We start from the raw sequence: 22,173 nt of genomic DNA on the forward strand, positions 1-22,173 counted from the left end.
TTTTTGAACAATGAAAATTAGCCAAGTATCTATTTATCTTAAAGTCGTACTGAAATGACATTTAGCTGTAAAGAATTTTGTCCTTGTGAGGCTGAAATGAAACGCTCAAACACAGCAAGCACATTGAAATCAGTATCAGATCAGAGTACCAGATCGCAGAAAGAAAATTTGTGCAGTTTTTGAGTGAAAATATCCAAAGATTTGACTGTGAAACTTGAAATTTGATTAACATTTTACAGTGAAATTAAACAAAATTGTTGACATGCCCCACATTTTTCTTCCGGTTATTTCAGTCCGACTTCAAAATCATTATTATTATTATTATGCTAGTTATCCTAGCCAGAGATCTATATTCCCCAAGTAGATTTTCATTTACTACATCATCATCCTTTCCTTTTAAATTCCTTGACCTTTGGCATGTAGCTGTCTCCTCACCTTCTTTGCATGCGTGTCAGTAGCGTCCATCTCACTCACGCTCATCTAATCGCCTCTCTGTTTGAGTTTTGTTCCACAATAGAAAAGTAGCATTATTTTGGTCTTAGTGATGCAGATAATGAAACCAGCTGACAGTTAACTGCCCTCGACCAACCAGTTTAAATTATGCAGCGATGAAAACAAGTAGCTAGTTTGAAATTGAGATTTTTGAAGTAGAGCGCTATTTTTAGTGTTTCTACTTATGTGATATTTATTGACACTGTTAGAGTATGTGTACGGATTCTGTAAACCAATGTTTTGGCACAGATGTGTTTGTTCAGTATGTGATAAGTCTATAAAACGTGTGATGAAATATGAAGCTGACGTTAAGGAGCAAACCGATAATGTAAACGAGGCCAGTCTGTTCTCTGGCCGTTTTTTTCTAGCAATCTTACATTCCAACTTTCCGAGGACTTGAAGAGAGGCAGAGGAAAGTGAGCCGTTTCTACATATTCTTCTGTTTCCATTGTAATATCCACTTCCACTTTTCTTTGTGTTGACAATTGTTCTAACGATTAAGATATAGTAGCCTTGCACTTTACTCCACGGAGTTACGAGCTTAATATTATTATGATCTTGTTTGTCGTGCTGTGGGGGGAAAAAAACCTGAAAAATCTATCCATGTTATCGCTCTTCACACCAACACACACTGATAACCTTTTTTACCAGAAGAGGTGTGAGGAGTATCTCAAACATTTTCATCATCTTTCCTTTCTGTTAACATCTTCTGTCTGAAATGTGTCAAAGATGTATAGGCTGCTCTCTGGAAACAGTTTGACAAAAGGCAGCAATAACAAGTTCATGTTCAAGCATCAACCATCTTTGATTTCCACCAGTGGTGCTCTGACTGTATATAATATTATCAGTAGGAATGCTCCAATTGGAATTTTTTTGAGCCAATACCAATCACCATCATTTATTAATATACAGTATATTTTATAAATGTTCCAGCTTTCTTGGCCTTTGTGTTTTTTTAGGCAAGACCTAGTACAGTTATAAGAGAAGACTCTGTATTGTATTTGACAAAAACGTACGGTCATGGTAACATTTTACATCTTTGGACATGGATGAGGACAGAAGTATTAGAAAGTAGTAGAGATGTTGATGTATGGGCAAACTAAAAGCGAGGGGATTCATTCATTTCAGGTTATTGTCAAATATTGCATGGTGACATTATTCTATATTAAGTCTCAAAAACTCATGTTTATATGTAACTTCATTGCCTTTTTTTTTTTTTTTTTTTTTTTTAGCACTTTTTAGATTATTTCCCTCACTTGTGGTTTGAATTTGTCCTCATGTGGGACATTGTGATTTAAGGTAATTTAAAAGTTTAATGTGAATCACATAGGATTTCTATTTAAAATCATGTTATTGTACACTCTGCAGGCCTTATTACCAACTTAATTGAAAACAGCAAATATTATGGCCTAATGAAAAAGCATTATTCGACAAAACAGCCCTAAAATAATGGAGTGACACTGGAAACTGACCAGAATTGCAACAAACACAGAAGAGGCATTATTTAATACATAAATATGATTAATTTTAATTTTTAAGACCATGTGCTGTAGTGACGCCTTCTGTGCTTCATATCTGAAACAGGACCACCGACATCACATCACTGCCCAAATCACTGCTGTATGTAACAAGCTGGACATCGACTGTGCAGAGAAAATGTAATGAACTATTTAAAACTGCTTGTATTGCCTCACAGACTTTACATTCCTTGGAATAGGCTTATGCATTAAGTGTGTAAGTGAATTTATTTTTTCATTTTCAAGTTGTAAGTTTAGAGGCATTGCCTTGGAGAGTCATACCAGTGGACACTTAACCATTTATTAAAGATAACGCCACTTAAAAACAAAGCTCATACAAGGTGGACGCTGTGTGACAAATCCAAGATTAAGACTCAAAACACAAGATGAAGCTTTCCTCTTTCCGCTCCTGCCGTTAGCTTTTACCTGCAATAGTTAACAAAGTGCTGTCGATTGTTGAAGGATATCTTTGGTGTTGCATGTATTAACCTGATGTCGCCTGGTTGGGTAAAAAAAATTCACCTTCAGCTAGATTAGAAACCCTGCCGTTTTTGAGAATCTGGGGTTTCGAAACATACATGCCATTTAAAGGAGAAATCCACCTGAAAACGTTAACGTGGTTATGAAGCTATTGGTAATGGACCTTGCATTTCTGAGTCCATTTTGTTGTTTTGTTGCTTCTTTCTGGAGCTGGAGACAGCAGCCTCAACAGACCAGAATGCAATGCAAGTTCACGCCTGTTCTCTGGCATGTCAAAAGGCATGCTGGGAAACGTAGGCTATCACTAACTGAAGCAGGGGAAAGAGTTATACACTAAAAAAGCAAATTACAACACGCAAAATAACTCCTGGAATGCATCGAACATCACAGATAGATAATGTATGTACTAGTGGTTTTAGTATCCGACGGTGGATTTCTCCTTTAAACCAAAATGTCGAATTAAAGCAGACGCCACTGACTTGGCAGCTATAGAATGTAGCTAACGGGGAAAGACACGAAGGCTTTCACCTCACCCAGTCTTGGCGGTAAAATCCACCAGAGCACATGAAGTACGATTCTTTTTCCACATGGACGCACAAGCACAAACAGCCACTGCTCCATGTAAACGGACCCACATCCATAAGAGAAGCATGTCAACAAAGCCTCTTGGGGGGAAATGTATCACCAATAACTGCCGATTGATCAATCCTGTTTTATTCTCCCCCCCCCCCAGATATCTTGGGGGGGGGGGGGGTCATTTCTACCTTTTTTATACTTGTAAAAAAAAAAAAAAACAATGTCTAAAAGATGGGTGCCCCACCTTTCTAGCAAAATGTGTGACTTGCTTGTTGGTGTGATTTTTCATAGTCAGTGTCATACTGTCTAATTGTATTTTCAATATTTCAGTCGAAGAAATGCACTGATGATTATCTCTGTAAAGCAGCATGTTTGTTTAGAATAGAAAGTGCCAAAGACTGGTGTACTCTCACTTTTCAATCTCAACAGTGATTGAGATCAATTATTGTATCAAATGTTTTTTTTGTTTTTTTTTCAGTGTTTTGCCAGATAAAGCAAATAAAGAGGATTATTTGGCATCATGGAAGTACAATGAAGTGTGTTTACTGCGGGACTGGGGAGGATATTTCAACGCACTGTATTGTATCAGTTTATCAAGCTGCACTTCAACTATTTAACTATTTTGTCATTCCTTTTTTAGACTTGCCAAAACAATAACTAGTATATTTACATAGACATACATACTCTTGGTGCTCTTTTTTTTTGGCAAGTATGTAATAACTCTGCGTGTTTTCTGTGACTGTCATGGATACAGAAAATACCTCAACACTTTTTATTGAGATGACAAAGGATTTGGAGTAGAAATTATGTTACATATAGACAAAGCTATTTCGGACTTGTGACTATAGCTATCTATTGAAGAAACAGAAAGCAAAGACATCTGTTCTTTCATTGGTTGATGCACTGGTTGGTTTGCCAGTTATGTAGACTTACAGTCTTGGGCTGTTCTGAAGGGATTTAAACTGGGGATCAGCAATTTATTTATTGCATTAAATGAAAAATGACAAAAGCTTGCAGTATTCATAAAACTCTGCACATGACATATAATAGTAAATAACAAGATCCAAAGATATACAAATCATCTTAATGTACAAGTGAGGTACAGAGACTAGAATATAAAACTCCACTCCAGTGCCTAAAAATGCCATTAGATGGCAACATGCAGTTGATGTATGTTTCCATCACCCGTTGTCACCTGCTTTCTGTGAACTTGAGTCGCACCAGCAGCAGTGCAGGGAAGCTCAGTGTCTTGGAGATTAGAAAGGAATTGCATGAAATGTTTGACTCACATCATCAAAAACATAGAGGAAAAGAGTCGCTGGAGTACAGTATGAGTAACATGTTCTCAGACTCCAAACTGTACCGGGAAATGAAAACAATCATTCAGATTCTACACAGACAAACACAAATTCTGATGCAATTTCTAACAGTATATAGATATATACTATAATATAATACCATTAATATACACTCACCGGCCACTTCATTAGGTACATCTGTTCAACTGCTTGTTAATACAAATATCTAATCAGCTAATCACGTGTCAGCAACTCAGTGTATTTAGGCATGTAGACATGGTCAAGACGATCTGCTGAAGTTCAAACCAAGCATCAGAATGGGGTAGAAAGGTGATTTAAGTGACTTTGAACTTTGAATTCAGAAACTGCTGATCTACTGGGATTTTCATGCACAACCATCTCTAGGGTTTACAGAGAATGGTCCGAAAAAGAGAAAATATCCAGTGAGCGGCAGTTCTCTGGGCGAAAACGCCTTGTTGATGGCAGAGGTCAGAGGAGAATGGCCAGACTGGTTCGAGCTGATAGAAAGGCAACAGTAACTCAGATAACCTCTTTACAACTGTGGTGAGCAGAAAAGCATCTCAGAATGCAACACGTCGAACCTTGAGGCAGATTTGGTAGCCGGTTGACACTGAGCTGAAAGCTGATACCTACCCAGTATTAGTAAGGTGTACCTAATGAAGTGGCCGGTGAGTGTATATATTCATGTACATGTAATATATACACATGTAATTTGATGTTTTATGATGTGAAATAATAATAGTAATTTGCCTATGTACCCCTACCATAATAATATTTATTCTGAAAAGCTGATTGGAAAGCTATTTATAACCAAAAAAACAAAAAAACAATATGCTCTGAAATCAATGTGACAACCATGGTGACAACATGCCCCAATGTGCAGTGTTTCAGTGTCTGACAAGCGAACAAAAGTCAAATTCAATATTATCTTGGTGAGTGTTAATATATTTGACGTCAGAAATGATTTTAAAAAATTGAAAACTATCTAAAGTGATATTATTGCTAAAAAATTAGCAATCGAGAGTATGTCGGTGTGCATATCAGCGAGATTTTCCATTCTAGAGGGGTTTAAATCTTCTCATACTCATGTATCTTTGTTACTACCGTGGCTTGTTGAGTGCGTTGCTAGGGAACGTTCGAAGGTCCGCTCTGGTCCAATCACCGGAGAACAGAGTTGTCAAATGACTTAAACTAACCAATCAGGAAGCCGATCAGCGTCACTACCTGTTGAAGTTTATCCAAGCTTCCAACATCTTAAACTAACTTAGTTTACATACTAAAGCGCACACGTTGCTTTGCTGATGAAATATATTTTGCAGTCTTGTCGACTATATTTTGGCTTCTCACATGGTAAGGACGAGGAATTTGTCAATTTGTTGCACAGGCTATCTTCCGATGCTAGCCAGGCTGCTGTTAGCTAGCTAATGCTAACGTATACTGGTAGCTAAGATACGTTGTCTTATGGTTAACCTTAAGACAAAGTTACCAGAATCACACAAAAATGTCGCCGAATTTCTAAATGAAACATTAACAGTGCATGTGTTTTTCATGGAAATCCTTAGTTGCTATTATTTATTTAGCATGTTGCGTTTTGACAGAATTTAGGTTTGTTGTGGTGCATACCAGACAATTAATGGGTTTAGTCAGCTGTGTTTGCTAGTGAGCTATAGTTTTTGTCTAAACATCCAGCAAACATGTAGGTGGTAGCTGTATGTAGCTCTTTTGTAGCGCTTTTATTCTGCAGTATATGTCAGTGAGGAGCTGTCTTATGTTGGCAGGGCTGAGGTGCAGTTTGATCACTATTCTAAGCCAAACCCACCATAATAAAGATGCACTTACAGTGACTTATACACAGAATGTCACGTACATACCTTTAACAGTGTAAGCTGACAGGTATGCCCACAAGATTGCCAGGTTAACTTCTTCTAATTTTAATAAAAAACTACATGAAGTGAAAAATGACTTTTTTAGTTGTTAATATACTCAACAACAAGGCAGTCCAAGGAGATGATATCGGCCAAATCATCCTCAAATGTACTAATGCTTAAAAAAGCCAAAAACATTCTGTGAAGGCTAGTTTATTTAATGTTTTAACAAGCTTCAAGTGCTTGGCTTGATTTGTTTCCAAGGTAATGCTTGTTTCATGTTTTTGTGAGCTTGTCTTTACAACTGCTTGGCATGGTATCAATTTAAAAAAAGAAAAGGGAACCATGAGCTCACTAATTTGTACCAAGTATTGTTATAAACCTGTTACACCATAAAATATTTCAGCCTGCTTTTTTAGTTGTGAATTGCTAAAATACTATGCAATGAGTTGCTGCAGTTGGGAATTTGATTAGCATTGTTAAATGATGCATCATATACATACTGTGTGTATGTAATTATTTTCAATGTGCTTCCCCACCGTTCTTACCACTTACCACAGAGAAAAGCAATGAGGACCCGTTCAAGTTCACCACCGCTTCACGTGCATGTGAATGACACCACACCAGTGCATGTCCATGTGAAGAGCCAACGGACGAGTCCTGTCAGGACGCCTCAGGTTAGAGATTTACATCAGGATTATTTGGACTGATATACTGTCATGGTGGTGTCTCCGTATGTGTCTGTGTGAATCCTTTTGTTTTCAAATAACCTAAATACCATTTACATTTTGAATGTGCACCATTTGAAGGTCTATGCCTTTATCTTAAACTTAAAATCTTAAACTCATTCAAAGATGGCAACCACCACAGCTCATAACTCAGCATGGCACTGAATTATCATTTCCAATCTGTTGCCCTGATGCCCTTAAAGGATAACACCAGTGTACCCATGAAGTCTAAAGAAGCTACTGTCTGTTCTACTGCAGTTTTGCCCGACCTCCCAAAAGTCATAGGCTCCCATTGTTTTCAAAAATACATTAAAAACAGCTGAGGCAAACTGCTGCCTTGAGTAACCTTATACATCATGTTGAACAACGCATTGCATTGTATTTTTTCCTTACATGACTTTTAAAAAAAATACAGTGCATGTGTTGTTAAAAAAAGGCCGCAATATGTTTTTGAGCTGTTTTTATGTAGGGCAAACCCAGTAGAACAGACAGTAGCTTCTGACTGGCAAATACATCAGTGGGTTTAGACTTCATGGGCAATAATGATGATAGGAAAAAAGTACATTACACTGGTGTTATCCTTTAATAACCCACAGCTGATTATGTTACATACATGACACACCCCTGCTCCTGCACATTGTAGTTATTATGCAAATGGAAAAGCATGAAAGTTATTTTTTAAAGGGGAAGACCAAGTGTGACAGAGGAGCCTTGCGTCCCACGGCGAAGGTAAAAACACGGGTGCCATGGATTCCACCAGGAAAGGCCTCCATGCGGGATTCTTCCTACAAATGGGAGGTAATCGCACCCAAATCCCATCCTCAATATCGTTTCAAAAGATTATCTGGAGTAGTACTGAAAGTGTGTTTTCCACCTAGGGGCCGACTCATCGCCTTGAGATCACGCCGCTCTCCGAACCCGACGCCGAGGCTTCCCAGTCTGCGCTGCGATTGGCCGACCTCTCGTCCGAGGAAGAGGAAGTGCTGCACGGACGAATTAGCCAGTATGAGAAGAAGATCGACAGCTTATTGACGGAAGTCAGCTCCTTGAAGAGCGAGGTCAGTGATCTGAGCCGCTGTTAAAGCAATATTCCACTTAGTTTTAACATGGGGGTTATGTGGCTCTTGACCGCCATGAAAACCAGAATATAAACTAATCACCAAGATCAGATGCAGCTGGACGAGTTTGTAGTGTTAGGATTTTTACTTCCCATTCATTTGAATGAGAAAATAGACTGAAAACTGACACTTTCGTGAACAGTTATGCTTTATGCACTTTATCCACTTGTATGTATGTATGTAGGTGGAGCTCCGGAGGAAGGAGCAGCTGCTGGAGCGGCGGTCGGAGCAGCTGAGTGTCTCCCAGCGGGTGATCGCCGAGCAGGAGGAGGAGCTGGCTGAGGTGACCAAGGAGCTGGAGGTGACCGAGCGCGAAAACACACGTTTACGCCAGTCCATGGAGAAGATACTGGAGGAGACGGATTACAGCAGGCAAGGCAGAGAGACAGATCCTGACAGTGGCATGTGTCAGCAAGATTATTCAAATCAGTTCCAACTTTATTTAAACACAACACGACACAATAGCTGGGTTTCCTTCCAAGCATTTGGTGCTCTATATGCTCTATATTTTTGTATTTTTGAATGAAAACAATGAGAAGATAGTATTAGACTATTAGCTACTATTAGTTTTGCAAAATTATAAAGAGTTTAGACAGCTGTGTGAACTATTTTGAGTGCATGGACCTTTGTTTGGAGAGTTTTGTGTTCTTGTCCTCGCAGGTTGGAAAGAGACAGCATGCAGCAAGACAAAGACGCTCTGCTCAGGAAACTGATGGAGGCGGAGACGGACGGGACAGCGGCCGCCAAGCAAGTGTCCGCCCTGCGCGAGTCTGTCTCCAAAATGGGGAGCGCTTGTGGCAGTGTGAGTATCGACTGAAGCTTTGCCCTCATGATGTGCCTTGTCAGGAGTCCCATACGCTCTAGAAACATGGGAACTCTGCGTTTTCACCCATGGAAAGCAGCTGGAAAACGAGAAAAATGGTTCAAATGTCACGGAAAAATTTAGATGCATCATCAGAAAGGAGGACTGATACCTACTGTCAAAATTCAACAGGAACTAAAATGGAAAGCTATAGCAGAAGAACATTTGGTCCGTGGCCATAAAATCATTTTTTGACATATTGGTCCTATGTGATTCTTAGCGAGATTTATTACCTTAAACTGTATCCCATAATCTTTGTTAGTTATTGAGATATTTGAAAGACAGTTTGTGATGGTTTATCACTGCCAGGGGATTCAAGTGAATCTGAAAATGCCATTTTACCCTTTGAGGTCTTACTTTTTGATAAAGTGTTTTTATTGTGTCTAAATATAGTATATAAAAAAAGAAGGAAGGGGAAAGTCTTCATTAGAAGCTACATTGGAGCACAGTGGAACAATTTTTAGAATGGCATTTTCATCAAATGTGGTGGTTTTTGTGGATTTTTCACTGTTTATTGTACATTTTCAGACTCACTGGAAGTCCAAGGTAGTGATACATTAACACAAATTGACTACTAAATTAAAATAATTAAAAAAATACTGAATAACTACACACAGCAACAGTATGTGGTCAAGATATAACACTTTTTTCAGATGTTCAGATTTGTGAACCCAAATTGAACACTGTTAACAGTTTTTCTGACCTCATAGAACTGTATCTGTTAATATAAATGTTAATAAAGAAGTGTGAGATTTGAAATATGCAGGCTTCTCCTAGCTAAAGATGACTATGAGTACTGTACCTGAAATATACTATTTACTTGTCAAGATGATGAATTTTGAGATTGTGCCTCATTTATCAAGCAAAGGGAGAGGGGATGCAACATTTTCACTGAGAATAGTTTTGTTTGAATGTTTTTTTCCTGTGTCTTCTACTTCTGTTGGAGCAGAGGCTGTCGGGCTCCGAGTCTTCAGTCTTGGCCCGTCAGAAGGAGCTGTTGCTGCAGAAGCTGGAGACGTTTGAGGCCACAAACCGAACTCTCCGCCACCTTCTCCGAGAGCAGCACGGATGCCAGGTACGACCTCCATGTCAACAGGGGGAAGACTAGTGACACAGCTTCATAAATCCCTGTCTACATGCACCACAATGGGATTTGTTCAGAGCTTGAATTGGATACACAGGGAACATTTTCACATAATTGGACTCGAGTCAGACTTGAGTCACAATATTAATTGCTTGAGACTTGACTTGATGCATGAAGAGAAGACTTGAGACTTAATATTCTTATAATATATATATATAAGTATATAAGTATATTATATGTAATATAATATACTTATTAAAACCATATTGCATTGAAAAGTCCTAGATATTTAGTTTTCTTTAAGATATTAAATTGATACTGGACTCTTGATTTGTTCTGACTTGACTTGCTGTTCTACATTTAGACTTGAGACTTGACATTAATGACATGGACTTGACTTGGTGTTCTACATTTAGACTTGGGACTTGACTTGAGACTTGTGCCTCAAGACTTGAGACTGACTTGGGACTCGAGCAAAGTCAACTTGGCCACACCTCTGTTTCTAGGTATTTAAAGGTATTTAAACATTGACGTAACAATATCTGGGTGTGATCCTAATTGGTTTTCCAGCAGCAATATGGAGGTTTGTTTAGTAGAGTGACTACCTTTCATGTGTGCTGATGGAGTCTTTTTGGGCAGATGGACTCAGTACGACTGGCAGAGCAGAAGGACACATTACTCAAGAGACTGACGGACACGGAGGCGGAAAATGCGGTGAGCTTAGTAGGAACCTATGAAATAAATTTGAATGTTTCTTCTGTCTGAATAACGGTACCTATCAAATACCTGGAGTTACAATCTTTTTTTAACATTTGTGGCGTTCTTTCCTTTTACAGCATCTTGTGGTGAAACTGCAAGAGAAAGAGAGAGAAGTGGATCAGCTCTCCACATTTTTAGACACTGAGAAGGTACTGTGTGCACGGGTTTCACTGTTTGTGACGCTTTTGGTTTTGTGTGACTGTGGATCAGTCTCACAGATGGGGCTTCGAAACAAAACAATATTTTCGTGCGATGCATTTAATCTCTTCATGACGTAGATTCAAGTGAAATATATTTGTGCCACTAATGCAAATTCTGCTGGATTTTGAGGATGCAGGAAAATGCCAAGACCACAGGTGACTTGTCCAAGGCTCTGGAGTCCACCAGGGCCCATCTGCAAGGACAGCTTCGTAGCAAAGAAGCCGAGAACAACCGCCTTGCTGTGCAGATCAAGGTCGGTCATGGGATCTGTTCTGTTTTGGCAGATGTCATTATGTATAACAAGCCTGTTATTGCTTGTGGTAATGCAATTGTAATTATGCATATGTTTGATGGAGTATTTCAGTGTTTCAGTCACCAAGGCCATTGTCTTCAAAATCAGTGTTGTCCCAGTAGACTCAGCAGCAATTATTTATGCCAATATATTTCTCGTATATTATTCTTAACTGCAGTGAAACAAGTTGGCTTAATGATTTGTCTTAACTGTAACACGAGCTTGCTTTGTAAGTAGGCTTGGGCCAATATTCAATATTATCGAATATTGCGATATTTTGTGAATATCACAATATTTCCTGCGATATCAAATAATACAAAAAAAATGTTCCCCACCCCTCACACATACATAATCATACTTGAAGTGTCTTTTTAATTCAAGTGGGTTCCCTTTCCCACAGTCAGCACGTTTTTCTGGAAATAGCAGGAATGAGCAAATTATACCAAATGGCCATTTTTTCCTCCAATGCTTGAATAGTAAGATCAAATTTCTAGGCTGTTAAGAATAATAATAATTATTATTATTATAGCCTAGAAATTTGATGTCATTTGGAAGAAATAAAATACCCACCAAAAAAACCCAAAGAGAAAAAAAAAAGAAAACCGCAATCATATCGTATATCGTGATATTTTGGCGTGACAGTATTGCGATATTACATTTTGGATATTGCCCAAGCCTATTTGTAAGACTCCCTACCCCAATTTCCCCAAAACCACACAATACAGCCCTACACATGTAATCCCTGATTTTGTGTTGTCCATGGGTCCAGAACCTGGAGCGCGCGGCGAACCAGCAGAAGGGGGAGATGGAGCATCTGTCGGAGCAGCTGGCGAGGCTGAAGCAGCAGGCCGGCGCGGACCGAGAGGCGCTGAAACGAGCCACGCGAGCCCAGAAACACCGAGCGGAGCGCAGCGAGGACACTGCGGGCCAGCTCGGCACCCAGCTGCTGGACATGGTAGGGACATGGTCTAGCTCTACAGAAGAGTTCCCAGGCTGTCCTGCTTTAGCACCGGATTCATTTTTCAGAGTCCACCAGGAAGATAGACAGGTGCATTGGGTCCATTGTAGGTTTGGCCCGATATTCGATATTGTAGAGTATCGCAATATTCAATATTATCGAATATCGCGATACTTCCCGCAATATTGAATATCGCCCCCTTATTAATAATAATAATAATTATAATTTGGAAGAAATTAAATAAAATACCCCTCCAAAAAACCCGGGGGAAAAAAACAGAAAAAAAAACAAAAAAACACAAAAAAAACGTGTGATAATATTGTGTATCGCAATATTTTGGGACAGTATCGTGATATTGCATTTTGGATATAGCCCAAGCCTAGTCCATTCACTTGCATTTGTCGTGACTTTGGCTTGTAGATGGAAAATATGTTTTCTTAAAACCTTACTAACCCAGCATAACTCAACAAATTAACAAACTCTTACAAGTGTAAGCAAAATGTTTTCAGTCTCAAAATCCATGTTACAACCAATGTTTGGCTGTCACATAGTGTCAGTAAAGATTTGATATGTTCAATCCAGTAAATCACTATGTAAACAAAGCCAGTGGGCACAAGATGGTGTCATCAGTGATGGGAATTTAAAAAACTTTGAGAAACGATGCATCTCACCATTTTGTTTCAGCATTTTCAAAACCGCACTGATTAGCTGAAGGGAGGCGCTACAATTACAGCACAAAACAAGATGACTGATTGGTCCAGAGGGGGACTGCATCATTCATGGAGAACATGTTTACTGTTGCTTTGTTATAATTTAGATTTGTATTTCTATCTTTAACAGGAGAAGCAAGTGGCAGACGCCCTGTCAGCCGCTGAGAACTGGCGAAGCCGTCACACCCAAGAAGTGAAGGACAAGAGTCAGCTGGAGATTGAACTGTCTGTCTTGAACAGGTGAGGGCCGCTCTGTTGTGGCTGCAGCTACAAACAGGAATGAGTCTCTAATCAGATACTGGAGAACTGGTGACTATGCAGCAGCATGTTTTATCTGCTGAACAGAAACACATCATCTCAACCAATGATAGGTTCTTATTTCAAAACTCTGCAATGATAAACAGGGTTGTTAAGAGAATAAAAAGACAGTCTTTATGTGGTGCAGCCGTGTGGCAGAGCTCAGCGAGCAGCTGCGCAGTACCGAGGATAAAGGCCGAGCGGAGAGAGAAGCCCTGCTGGAGCACCTGCATGGACTGACCACAGACAGCACCGCCGCCAAACTGGACAACCAGACTCTCAAGGTCCAACACACAACAGCACACACAAAGATTTCATTCATGTGACAATGAAGACACGTTTATCGGGCATCTCTGACTCCTTAGTGTTGCCAAATCCTTCCTTTTCATTCTTATAGACTTGTAACTGACATACATTACATCACATGTTAATTAAATAACTAAAAATAAATTCAACCAATTTACCTAATTTTGATGACCTACTCTCATTAGTGCTGTCTAATTGTTTTAGCCAGTAGCTTGAGTATGACACAGTATGAGTCCTTGCTTAGGACCAGTCGCCAACCACAGCTGTGTGTTCCCATTAGGCCACGCTGTCTGCAGTGGAGGAGAAGCTGGCCTTGTCCCAGACGGAGCTGCAGCAGGTCAAAGCCTCTGTCAAGCAATATGAAAGCCTGCTGGATGGCTATAAGATCCAGGTATGTGAAGCACACTCTTATACTGTACTGCTCACTAGGGATGCACCAATATATAGGCAGACTGTAGGTATTGGCCAATATCAGTCAATATCAATATCAATTGTGGAATTGCCATTTTTGTGATGTTTTTTGACAACTGTCAAATTAGCAACAGAATAAAACTAACATGGTTTTTTGTTTAAAAACCACTTCATTATCTTAAGATAAGCATGTCTGTAAAGCTTAACCTGTTTGCACCTGTATTTGTACTAAGATTCTTACATGAATCCAGTATATAATACAACATATATGGAATATGAAACAAATGACAAAAAAAGTCATTAATTAAATAGGTTGTTGATGATAATGATAATAATAATAATAATAATAATAATAATAATAATAATAATAATAATAATTTGATTTATATAGCACTTTTCTTATGCTGAACATCAGAAGATTAAAACAATGACATAAAATAAATACAACAAATAGCATAAAAATACATTCAAATAATAAAAGACAACAGAAAAGGAGAATAAAACAATTAGGAAAAAGCAAGTTTAAAAAAGTATGTTTTCAATTGTGGTTTAAAAGCAGTGATAGACTCAGCTCTTCTTCGGACAAGCCACTCCACAACTTGGGGGCCTTCACTGCAAAAGCTCTGTCTCCTTTGGTCTTAACAGTAATATTAACAACTTCTTCTGCTCGACGTTGCTGTGCAGGTTGGGAAGACCCGGGCCGAGGCAGATGAGTACTGCACCCGGCTGGGCCAGGCGGAGCGGGAGGCGCAGGCGGCGCGGGGCGAGCTGGAGCGGGAGATAGAGGAGGTGCGCAGGCAGCTGCTGGGCCGGCTGGCGGAGCTGGAGCCTCTTCCCGAAGCCTTGCGACGCTCCGAGCTCCAGCTGCAGGAGGCTCAGGACAGGGAGCGCGGCCAGGAGAGACGCGGCATGGAGCTCGGCAGCACTCTGACCGATCTCCGCATGAAGGTCAGCGGCTCCCTATGCATGATGTTAAAGCAGAGGTGTGACCAAGTCAACTCTGCTCGAGTCCCAAGTCAGTTTCAAATCTCGAGGCACAAGTCTCAAGTCAAGTCCCAAGTCTAAATGTAGATTAGCAAGTCAAGTCCAAGTCATTAATGTCAAGTCTCAAGTCTAAATGTAGAACAGCAAGTCAAGTCAGAACAAATCAAGAGTCCAGTATCAATTTAATATCTTAAAGAAAACTAAATATCTAGGACTTTTCAATGCAGTATAGTATAATAGGATAAAAACTTGGTAAGAGCATCATGAGTTTGATTTCTATAATCAGTTTCAACTTCAATAAATTCAATCATTCCATACAAATTCAGATAACAGAATTTAAATTCAGTCGTCTGCTGGAACAAATCTCATCACTTTCAATCGAAGTCATTTACACAAACACAAGATCTCAAGTCAAGACTTTAGAAACCTTTTCAAGTCATCAAAGTACAAGTCAAAGTCAAGTCCCAAGTCACCAGAACCCAAGTCAAGTCTCAAGTCTTCTCTACATGCATCAAGTCAAGTCTCAACAATCAAAACTGTGACTCAAGTCACAAAAATCCCTTCCAATATGTTGATCCTCTTCAGTAAAGACAAAGACACCAGAGAGGGGGAGGGGGGACAGGAAGCAACAGGGTTTATGGGAAATGTAGTCTTGAATTTTAATAAACACTAACAATACCACTGGTGTGAGATAGAGGCTGTCGATCGTCTCAACCATGGAGTCAGTTGTTTACGGTAATTATACCAAGATATCACAATTAATTTGGCAATGATATGTTGATGTTAAAAAATTTTTAGTGAGAAATCTACTCGGTTGGTGCATACCTTACTGTTTTCGTAATTCTTTCGGCTAATTTTTGGGGTGAAATTGGTCTTAAATTGTATTTAAACTGGCATTAAAAAGCTCCTAAATTTGACTTGCAGAAACTTGTAGTCAGCCCACATGACCAAATATAATAATAATATAAGTTCACAGTTAACAGACCTATTTTCAAAACTGGGTCTTCCAAGTAGGAAACTAAATACTGGATACACAGTCCCAGTCAGCCAAGAAGGACCAGCACCAGATCCCAACCACCACCTGGGGAAGGGTGATATTTCGGCTCACAGGGTTTTAGGGAAAGCTAATCTACCTACAAGTCACAGATAGTTTAGTTTAGTGTGAGTGCAATAGTTCAGTATTTGTCCCATGTGGTTTTAGGTGGAGACTCAAGGCAGCCAGGTGGAGCTGCTGAGGCAGAAGAACATGGTGCTGCTGGAGGAGAACAAGCAGCTTCAACACCGGGTGGAGAGTTTGGAGAGGTCGGTAACTCATTGGCAGCCTCCTCTGCTTCACAACATTGGCTTTTACACTTTTGTGTGTCCAGAGTGTACAGCACATCTTCTTTCATTTGCTGACCAGCAAGTGCTCCCACTATCTACTCCTGCCCTATTAGAGCAGCAACTGTTATCAGGGATTTGACCACCATTATCCACTCTGCGCCATTATTTTCTGTTGGGGAAAAATAATAATAAAAGTTCAAGTAATAATCCACGACATTTTCACATAAAACACCCGTTTTGCTAGGTTATACTACACGGTTGGCCTGATGGTGGTGCTTTCGCGTGACCATCTAGCCTTGGTTCCAGACTCCTGAATCGCGTCCCGCCCACTCATCAGATTTTGGTAACGAAATGGACATTCAGTCTAAATATCAGGCTAATTCCCATCCCAATTCAAGATTCAATCAACTTTGTGGAAGAAATAGCAAAAAATAGGTTTTGCTTAATGTTCAAAATGGCAGATAAACACACAGCGGATATGAAAACCAATATATGCAATGGATTCATCTTGAGCAAAGGAATCTGAGGAGAAAAAATGTTTGATTCTACACCATATGATTTAGGATTATTGGCTAAAACATAAAGTTGCGTGTTATAACGCCACCATCTGGCCTATTGGTGTAATTATGTTTTTTTTTCTGGCTGAGTAGTGGGGGAGATTTGGAATCTATAGACCATATTTGGTTGCTCTGGAACTTACGGCCTCTGAGCTCCAGATCATTTTAATGCAGAAAAAGAAGCAGAAGAAGTTGAGTTGGGCCTATCTATAAAACGGTTAGTAACAAAGATGCTTGGCAAATTTCTTGCATGAGTTACATGACTCCAGCATTTGCAGGTATGTGGGTGGATACGTTGCTCTAACTGCCTGGTTCGTTGTTGTTGTTGCTGTCTCGATTCCTTCTCTGGTCTCTTCCTACAGGAAGCTGGAGGAGGCCGGCAGTCAGAACGGCGACCTGCTGGCTGTCGTCGCCAAACGGGAAGAGACCATCCACAGCAATCAGCTTCGTCTGGAGGAAAAAACAAGGGAGTGCACCCTGCTGAGCCGCAAGCTAGAGGAGGCTCTGGACGACGCTCGCCAACAGGTCCGACCTTCTGGTTGAATGTTTGCAAGTATATTGAACTAACTTACTAAATTAAAAAATGTGTAACTAACAGAACCTTCCACAAGACATTCTCTTCATCCTCTATATTAAAACAGTTGTCAGTAACTCCATTTTGATCATGCTTGCCAAATTTATTGCATGAGTTGCATGCAAGAAACACATAAACTAATGTGATCCTAACCTTAATTTTCCTGTTGAAATCTGTATTTATCAGTGTATCACTATTTATCACCTTGTCAATCTAGTAATATAAACATAAATTGTTTTTCAAAAGCTGACAAGCGGTTCTCTGCAGGTTACCAAAAAAAATTGACAAAATAAACCTGCATGCATAATTTATCTCAAATATTGAACCCTGCCACTGTCGTCTTTGAAAATTTAATCATGAATCAAACAAATTATACAGAAATAAATTGGATGACCTAATATTTTATTATTTAAAAAAAAAAAATAATAATAAGTTGCTGTGATTCCCTTTGATCCTTTGATTTGTGAATCACTTTATTTTTGGGGATAGAATATGATAAACATACGAAAAGTACTGGATCTTGCATTTGGTTTGATGTGTTGGAAAGATTCATAAATTAGACAAAAGAAGTTGCGTATGATCATCTCAGCACTCAGACTGGCAGTAGTTTCAATTTACAAGATCCCCAAGATAAAGGAAAAAGTTGTGAAATTGAAATATTGAGCTTTTTTATGAGAAAAACCCATGCAAAGGAACGCATACTCAAAATGTGAAACATCTTGGAAATTTGCACATGTTCTTTTTTTCATTTCAGTCAGTGAGTTGTTTAATGTAAAGCTAGGCTATGCTGTGCAATCAGTGATGTCCATGTATATGAATCACTTATGATGCAAAACAAATGCAAAAACAGAAACAGGATAAAGTGATATTGTATTGGAAAATAATTGTTGAAGGTAACATGTGGTACAAAGTATATCAGAGTAGTTGGCACACAAATTTGGGATAGAAAAGGGAGGTTAAGATGTTTTTTTAATAAATAATGAGGATATCAGTTGAGCCCATTAATGATGTTCCAACATATTTATCTCCAGGTTTCTGAGACCAGAGAACGCGCCGCGACCAAACAGCGCTCCAACCAATCCAAGATGCTGGACCTGGAGACCCATCTCAGCAGGACTACCTCAGAAATCAACCAGCTGCGACGCAGCAAAGAGGAGGTAAAGGCCTCCGTAAGTCATCTTCTTCCAATGAACCTGTGTATAAACTGAAGTGATATAACATGTGTGTTTGCGATGATCAGGTGGAGCGGCGGTACCAGAGCCGGCTGCAGGACGTGAAGGATCGCCTGGAGCAGTCGGACAGCACCAACCGCAGCCTGCAGAACTACGTCCAGTTCCTCAAAGCGTCCTATGCCAATGTGTTTGGAGACTTGGCCCTCAGCAGCTCCCTGCGCACCCCCTCGCCCATCTGACAGCCCGTCCATCACAGCTTCACATATATTCCCCTCCCAACTTGCACAAATCAAAACACACAAACTATATACCGTATATACATTCACATTCCCAAACAGAGTATCGTATCGCTCCTCAATATCAACATAAATGACGTCTGTTTATCACTAAGCTAAGACGAGGCATTTCTCACTTGTGAAATTCTGCTTTTGTAGAAACAACCACTTTTATTCTCACATTTCTGTGTCCTGCGTTCTCTGAAATAAGTCTCATTTAGTTCTCCTCTAAGTATCCCCAACTGAGAGTGGCTGAGTTTAGAGGGAGACTAGATTCTGATGGTCCACCTCAAACATCTTTCACTTTTCACATGCTTATTTCAGCAAATGCTTTAATCCACAAAATACCAGTAGTAACTCCTGGGCTTTTTGTAAAGCCAATAATCTTTATTGGCGACTACAAATTATGAATTATTTGAGGAGCATGGTACAGCGATGACAACACTGATAAATAAGTCTCTCTTATTTGTCTCACAGAAGAGTCTAAATATCCTCTCATTTATTTCATTTTTTTTTCTAAAGAGGTTTTAAGAGAAATGGTTCAGTATATATATATATATATATATATATATATATATATATATATATATATATATATATATATATTAGTATATATATTAGGGTTGCATGCAGGAGTTATCACATTTTTCTCCTACGTTTGCATTTCACATGCCAAAAACAATGGAAATTGCTAATTTCCTATGCAATATGCATTATGTTTTAACCTCCACTAGTCAAGACAAAAGGTAGTATGTTGTTCTTTGTCAGAATTATCACATAATATTATTATTACATACTAAAAATATATTGATTTGTGTTTTGTACTATGTGCCCAAGCCATCCATGAAACATTATGTACTTAAATGTATCTGTTTTTCATCTTATGGAGTTGAAAACACTGGTGCTATGGTTGTTGCAGTCCCTAGTACAAGATGCTGTGTGTGTCAAAACAATGACTTTTGGTTTACTGTTTGTCATATCAGTGTTAAATTACAATCTGACATACTCTACATTAGAAGAATCAACAGTTTGTGTTGCTCATGTTTCCTCCTTGATGATTTCACAGAGCATATTTATGAATAATTGAGTAATTTATATCCACTGTGGATGACTTTTGAAGTTGCAATAAAACTAGAAAAATATTTCCCTGCAGCTGTGTCTTTGAGTAATGGAACACCAGAGTGAACTGTGAGTCATTGTCCTGTTGGAGCAGAAACTGTCTCCCCAATCTAAGGTCTTTGGTTCTCTGAAACAGGTTGTCAGTTTTTTGTTTTCTCTGCCATACACTCCACATTTGTGAACTATTACTTCAACTGATTGCTGTAGAGAAATCTCAAGGACACTCAGAAGAATTTGGATGCAATACTTAGTGTCTCAAAAATGTCAGCATTTCATTCTTAAAGCAATACTCCACTTAGTTTTAGCATGGGGGTTATTTGGCTCTTGACATTGGCCATGAAAACCAGAATATAAACTAATCACCAAGATCAGATGCAGCTGGACGAGTTTGTAGCGTTCAGATTTTTACTTCCCATTCATTTGAATGAGCCACGAAAATAGACTGAAAACTGACATTTAACATGTTGGTGAACAGATTCAACAACAGATCCCACTACTACTCTTGAAACAGACAGCTCAGGCTCATGAAGAACATGCAAAACACAGCCGTCAAAGTAGGGAGTTGGTTCAGTCAAATCTTCCAGATAAAGCCTGTGAAGTCTCATGCTGTAAACCCATACTGTTAAATGGTTTTAGGGCACAGAACAGGACAAGATGAAACTTTTAACAATCCCAATGGTGAAATCGGGTCATAGCAGCAGAAAAGAATGGCACAGAGATGAAAAATACAACAAATCAAAGATATGCAGGTAGTACGATAAAAACTACATATTGAAGATAATACAAGGATGCAGCTTCCTCGTCATGCTAATACAGAACTAGAACTTGGCTTGCTATACTGACTATTGGCAGACTTACAGGTTAACTGATGCTTGCAGTTTACAGATCTATTAGAATACAAATGCATTGTGTGCAAATGTGCATCATTGGCTATCCAGAGTATCAGATTTACAGAGCAGACGTGCAAGTGTGCATTGTTAACTTTTCACATTATCATTTTTTGGAGGCATGTATGTACAGAAGTGTCTAGATTTGCAAATGTGCATTGTTAACTTTTCACATTATCAGTTTTTGGAGGCATATATGTACAGAAGTGGCTAGATTTGTAGATGTGCATTGTTAGCTGTTCACATTTTAAGAGATGAGACTTACAGATGGAAATAAGATATGTACAGAAATATATTGAGCAATGTGTATTAGCTCATGCTCATGCTCATGCTCATGCACAGAGACACATGATCCCTTAGCTGTAATCAGTTGGGCATACTTGTCGTCAGCTGACATGAAGCTGCTGGAGGGAACAGACAACACACTGCTCATTGTAGAGACAGATCAGACACAGAGACTGTCTCTTCACCATGTTAACAGTCACTAATAGGAACCGGCTCACCCGCATCATCTCACACAACACATCCACGATCATTGGCCTTCCCACCCCCAATCTCTCAGACCTCAATAACAAAGCCATAACACGCAGAGCACTAACCGTAACTCAGGACCCCACTCACCCCCTTTAATCCTCTCTTCACATTGCTTCCATCTGGTCGCAGGTGCAGGTCCCTCACCTGGAGACGGGCCCGCTTTAAAAAGAGCTTCGTCCCCTCTGCCACTGAAGCTCTGAATTCACTGCACTGAATGTCTTGTGTCAATGTATTGTTAATGTATTGTTGTGCCAACGTTTTGTATGAATATGTATGTGAGGCTTTGTTCAAAGGGTAGAACCAAATTTCCTCTAGTAGGACAATAAATTATCTATCTATCTATCTATCTATCTATCTATCTATCTATCTATCTATCTGACATTTTATATTACACAGGTTCAAGTGCCTTTTTTTATGGCTGAACACAGACTTTTGCAGCCCAGCAATAACAGCTGGCAGTGATTTAATGTCTGGTTTATGGTACAGCTACAGTTCATCCAACAGCAACAATATAGACTGAGTTTGCAGGGAGGAGAAATTAAGACATCCAAGTGAGTGTTCCACTGCCCTACAGTAATTTAATTAGACTTGACCAATTGTCTGCCATAGATAATGCAGCAGTATCGAACACTGTTCCAGCTGTTCTTGCCCTCCATTCGTCTCCCTCGCCCTCCCATACAGTCAGGGAAAGTGAGAGAGGATGCCAAATTTAACATTTGAATCTTGTGAAAATGCAGTCTCTTAATGTGCAGCCAGCCCACCAGCCTCACTGT

General features: G+C 39.4%; 1 protein-coding gene across 1 annotated transcript; it reads left to right on the forward strand.

The window, feature by feature from the left end:
• Nucleotides 1–5,593: 5,593 nt before the first annotated feature.
• odf2a (outer dense fiber of sperm tails 2a) lies at nt 5,594–19,391 on the forward strand. The gene is made up of 19 exons (XM_078286925.1): nt 5,594–5,734; nt 6,810–6,926; nt 7,662–7,775; nt 7,856–8,035; nt 8,280–8,458; nt 8,744–8,897; nt 9,907–10,032; nt 10,681–10,755; nt 10,878–10,949; nt 11,138–11,254; nt 12,063–12,248; nt 13,092–13,201; nt 13,407–13,542; nt 13,845–13,955; nt 14,660–14,923; nt 16,161–16,261; nt 17,202–17,364; nt 18,445–18,570; nt 18,654–19,391. The coding sequence occupies exons 1-19, from the start codon at nt 5,732–5,734 to the stop codon at nt 18,822–18,824; spliced, it is 2,505 nt and encodes an 834-aa protein (XP_078143051.1). The 5' UTR covers nt 5,594–5,731; the 3' UTR covers nt 18,825–19,391.
• Nucleotides 19,392–22,173: the final 2,782 nt, after the last annotated feature.

The sequence above is a fragment of the Centroberyx gerrardi genome, chromosome 2 (assembly GCF_048128805.1).
Source record: "Centroberyx gerrardi isolate f3 chromosome 2, fCenGer3.hap1.cur.20231027, whole genome shotgun sequence".
Taxonomy (NCBI): Eukaryota; Metazoa; Chordata; class Actinopteri; order Beryciformes; family Berycidae; genus Centroberyx; species Centroberyx gerrardi.

Coding starts and splice junctions, on each gene's coding strand:
- odf2a (XM_078286925.1), top strand. Junction 12,249..13,091: donor GCACCCAGCTGCTGGACATG/GTAGGGACATGG, acceptor TATCTTTAACAG/GAGAAGCAAGTGGCAGACGC. Junction 14,924..16,160: donor TGACCGATCTCCGCATGAAG/GTCAGCGGCTCC, acceptor ATGTGGTTTTAG/GTGGAGACTCAAGGCAGCCA.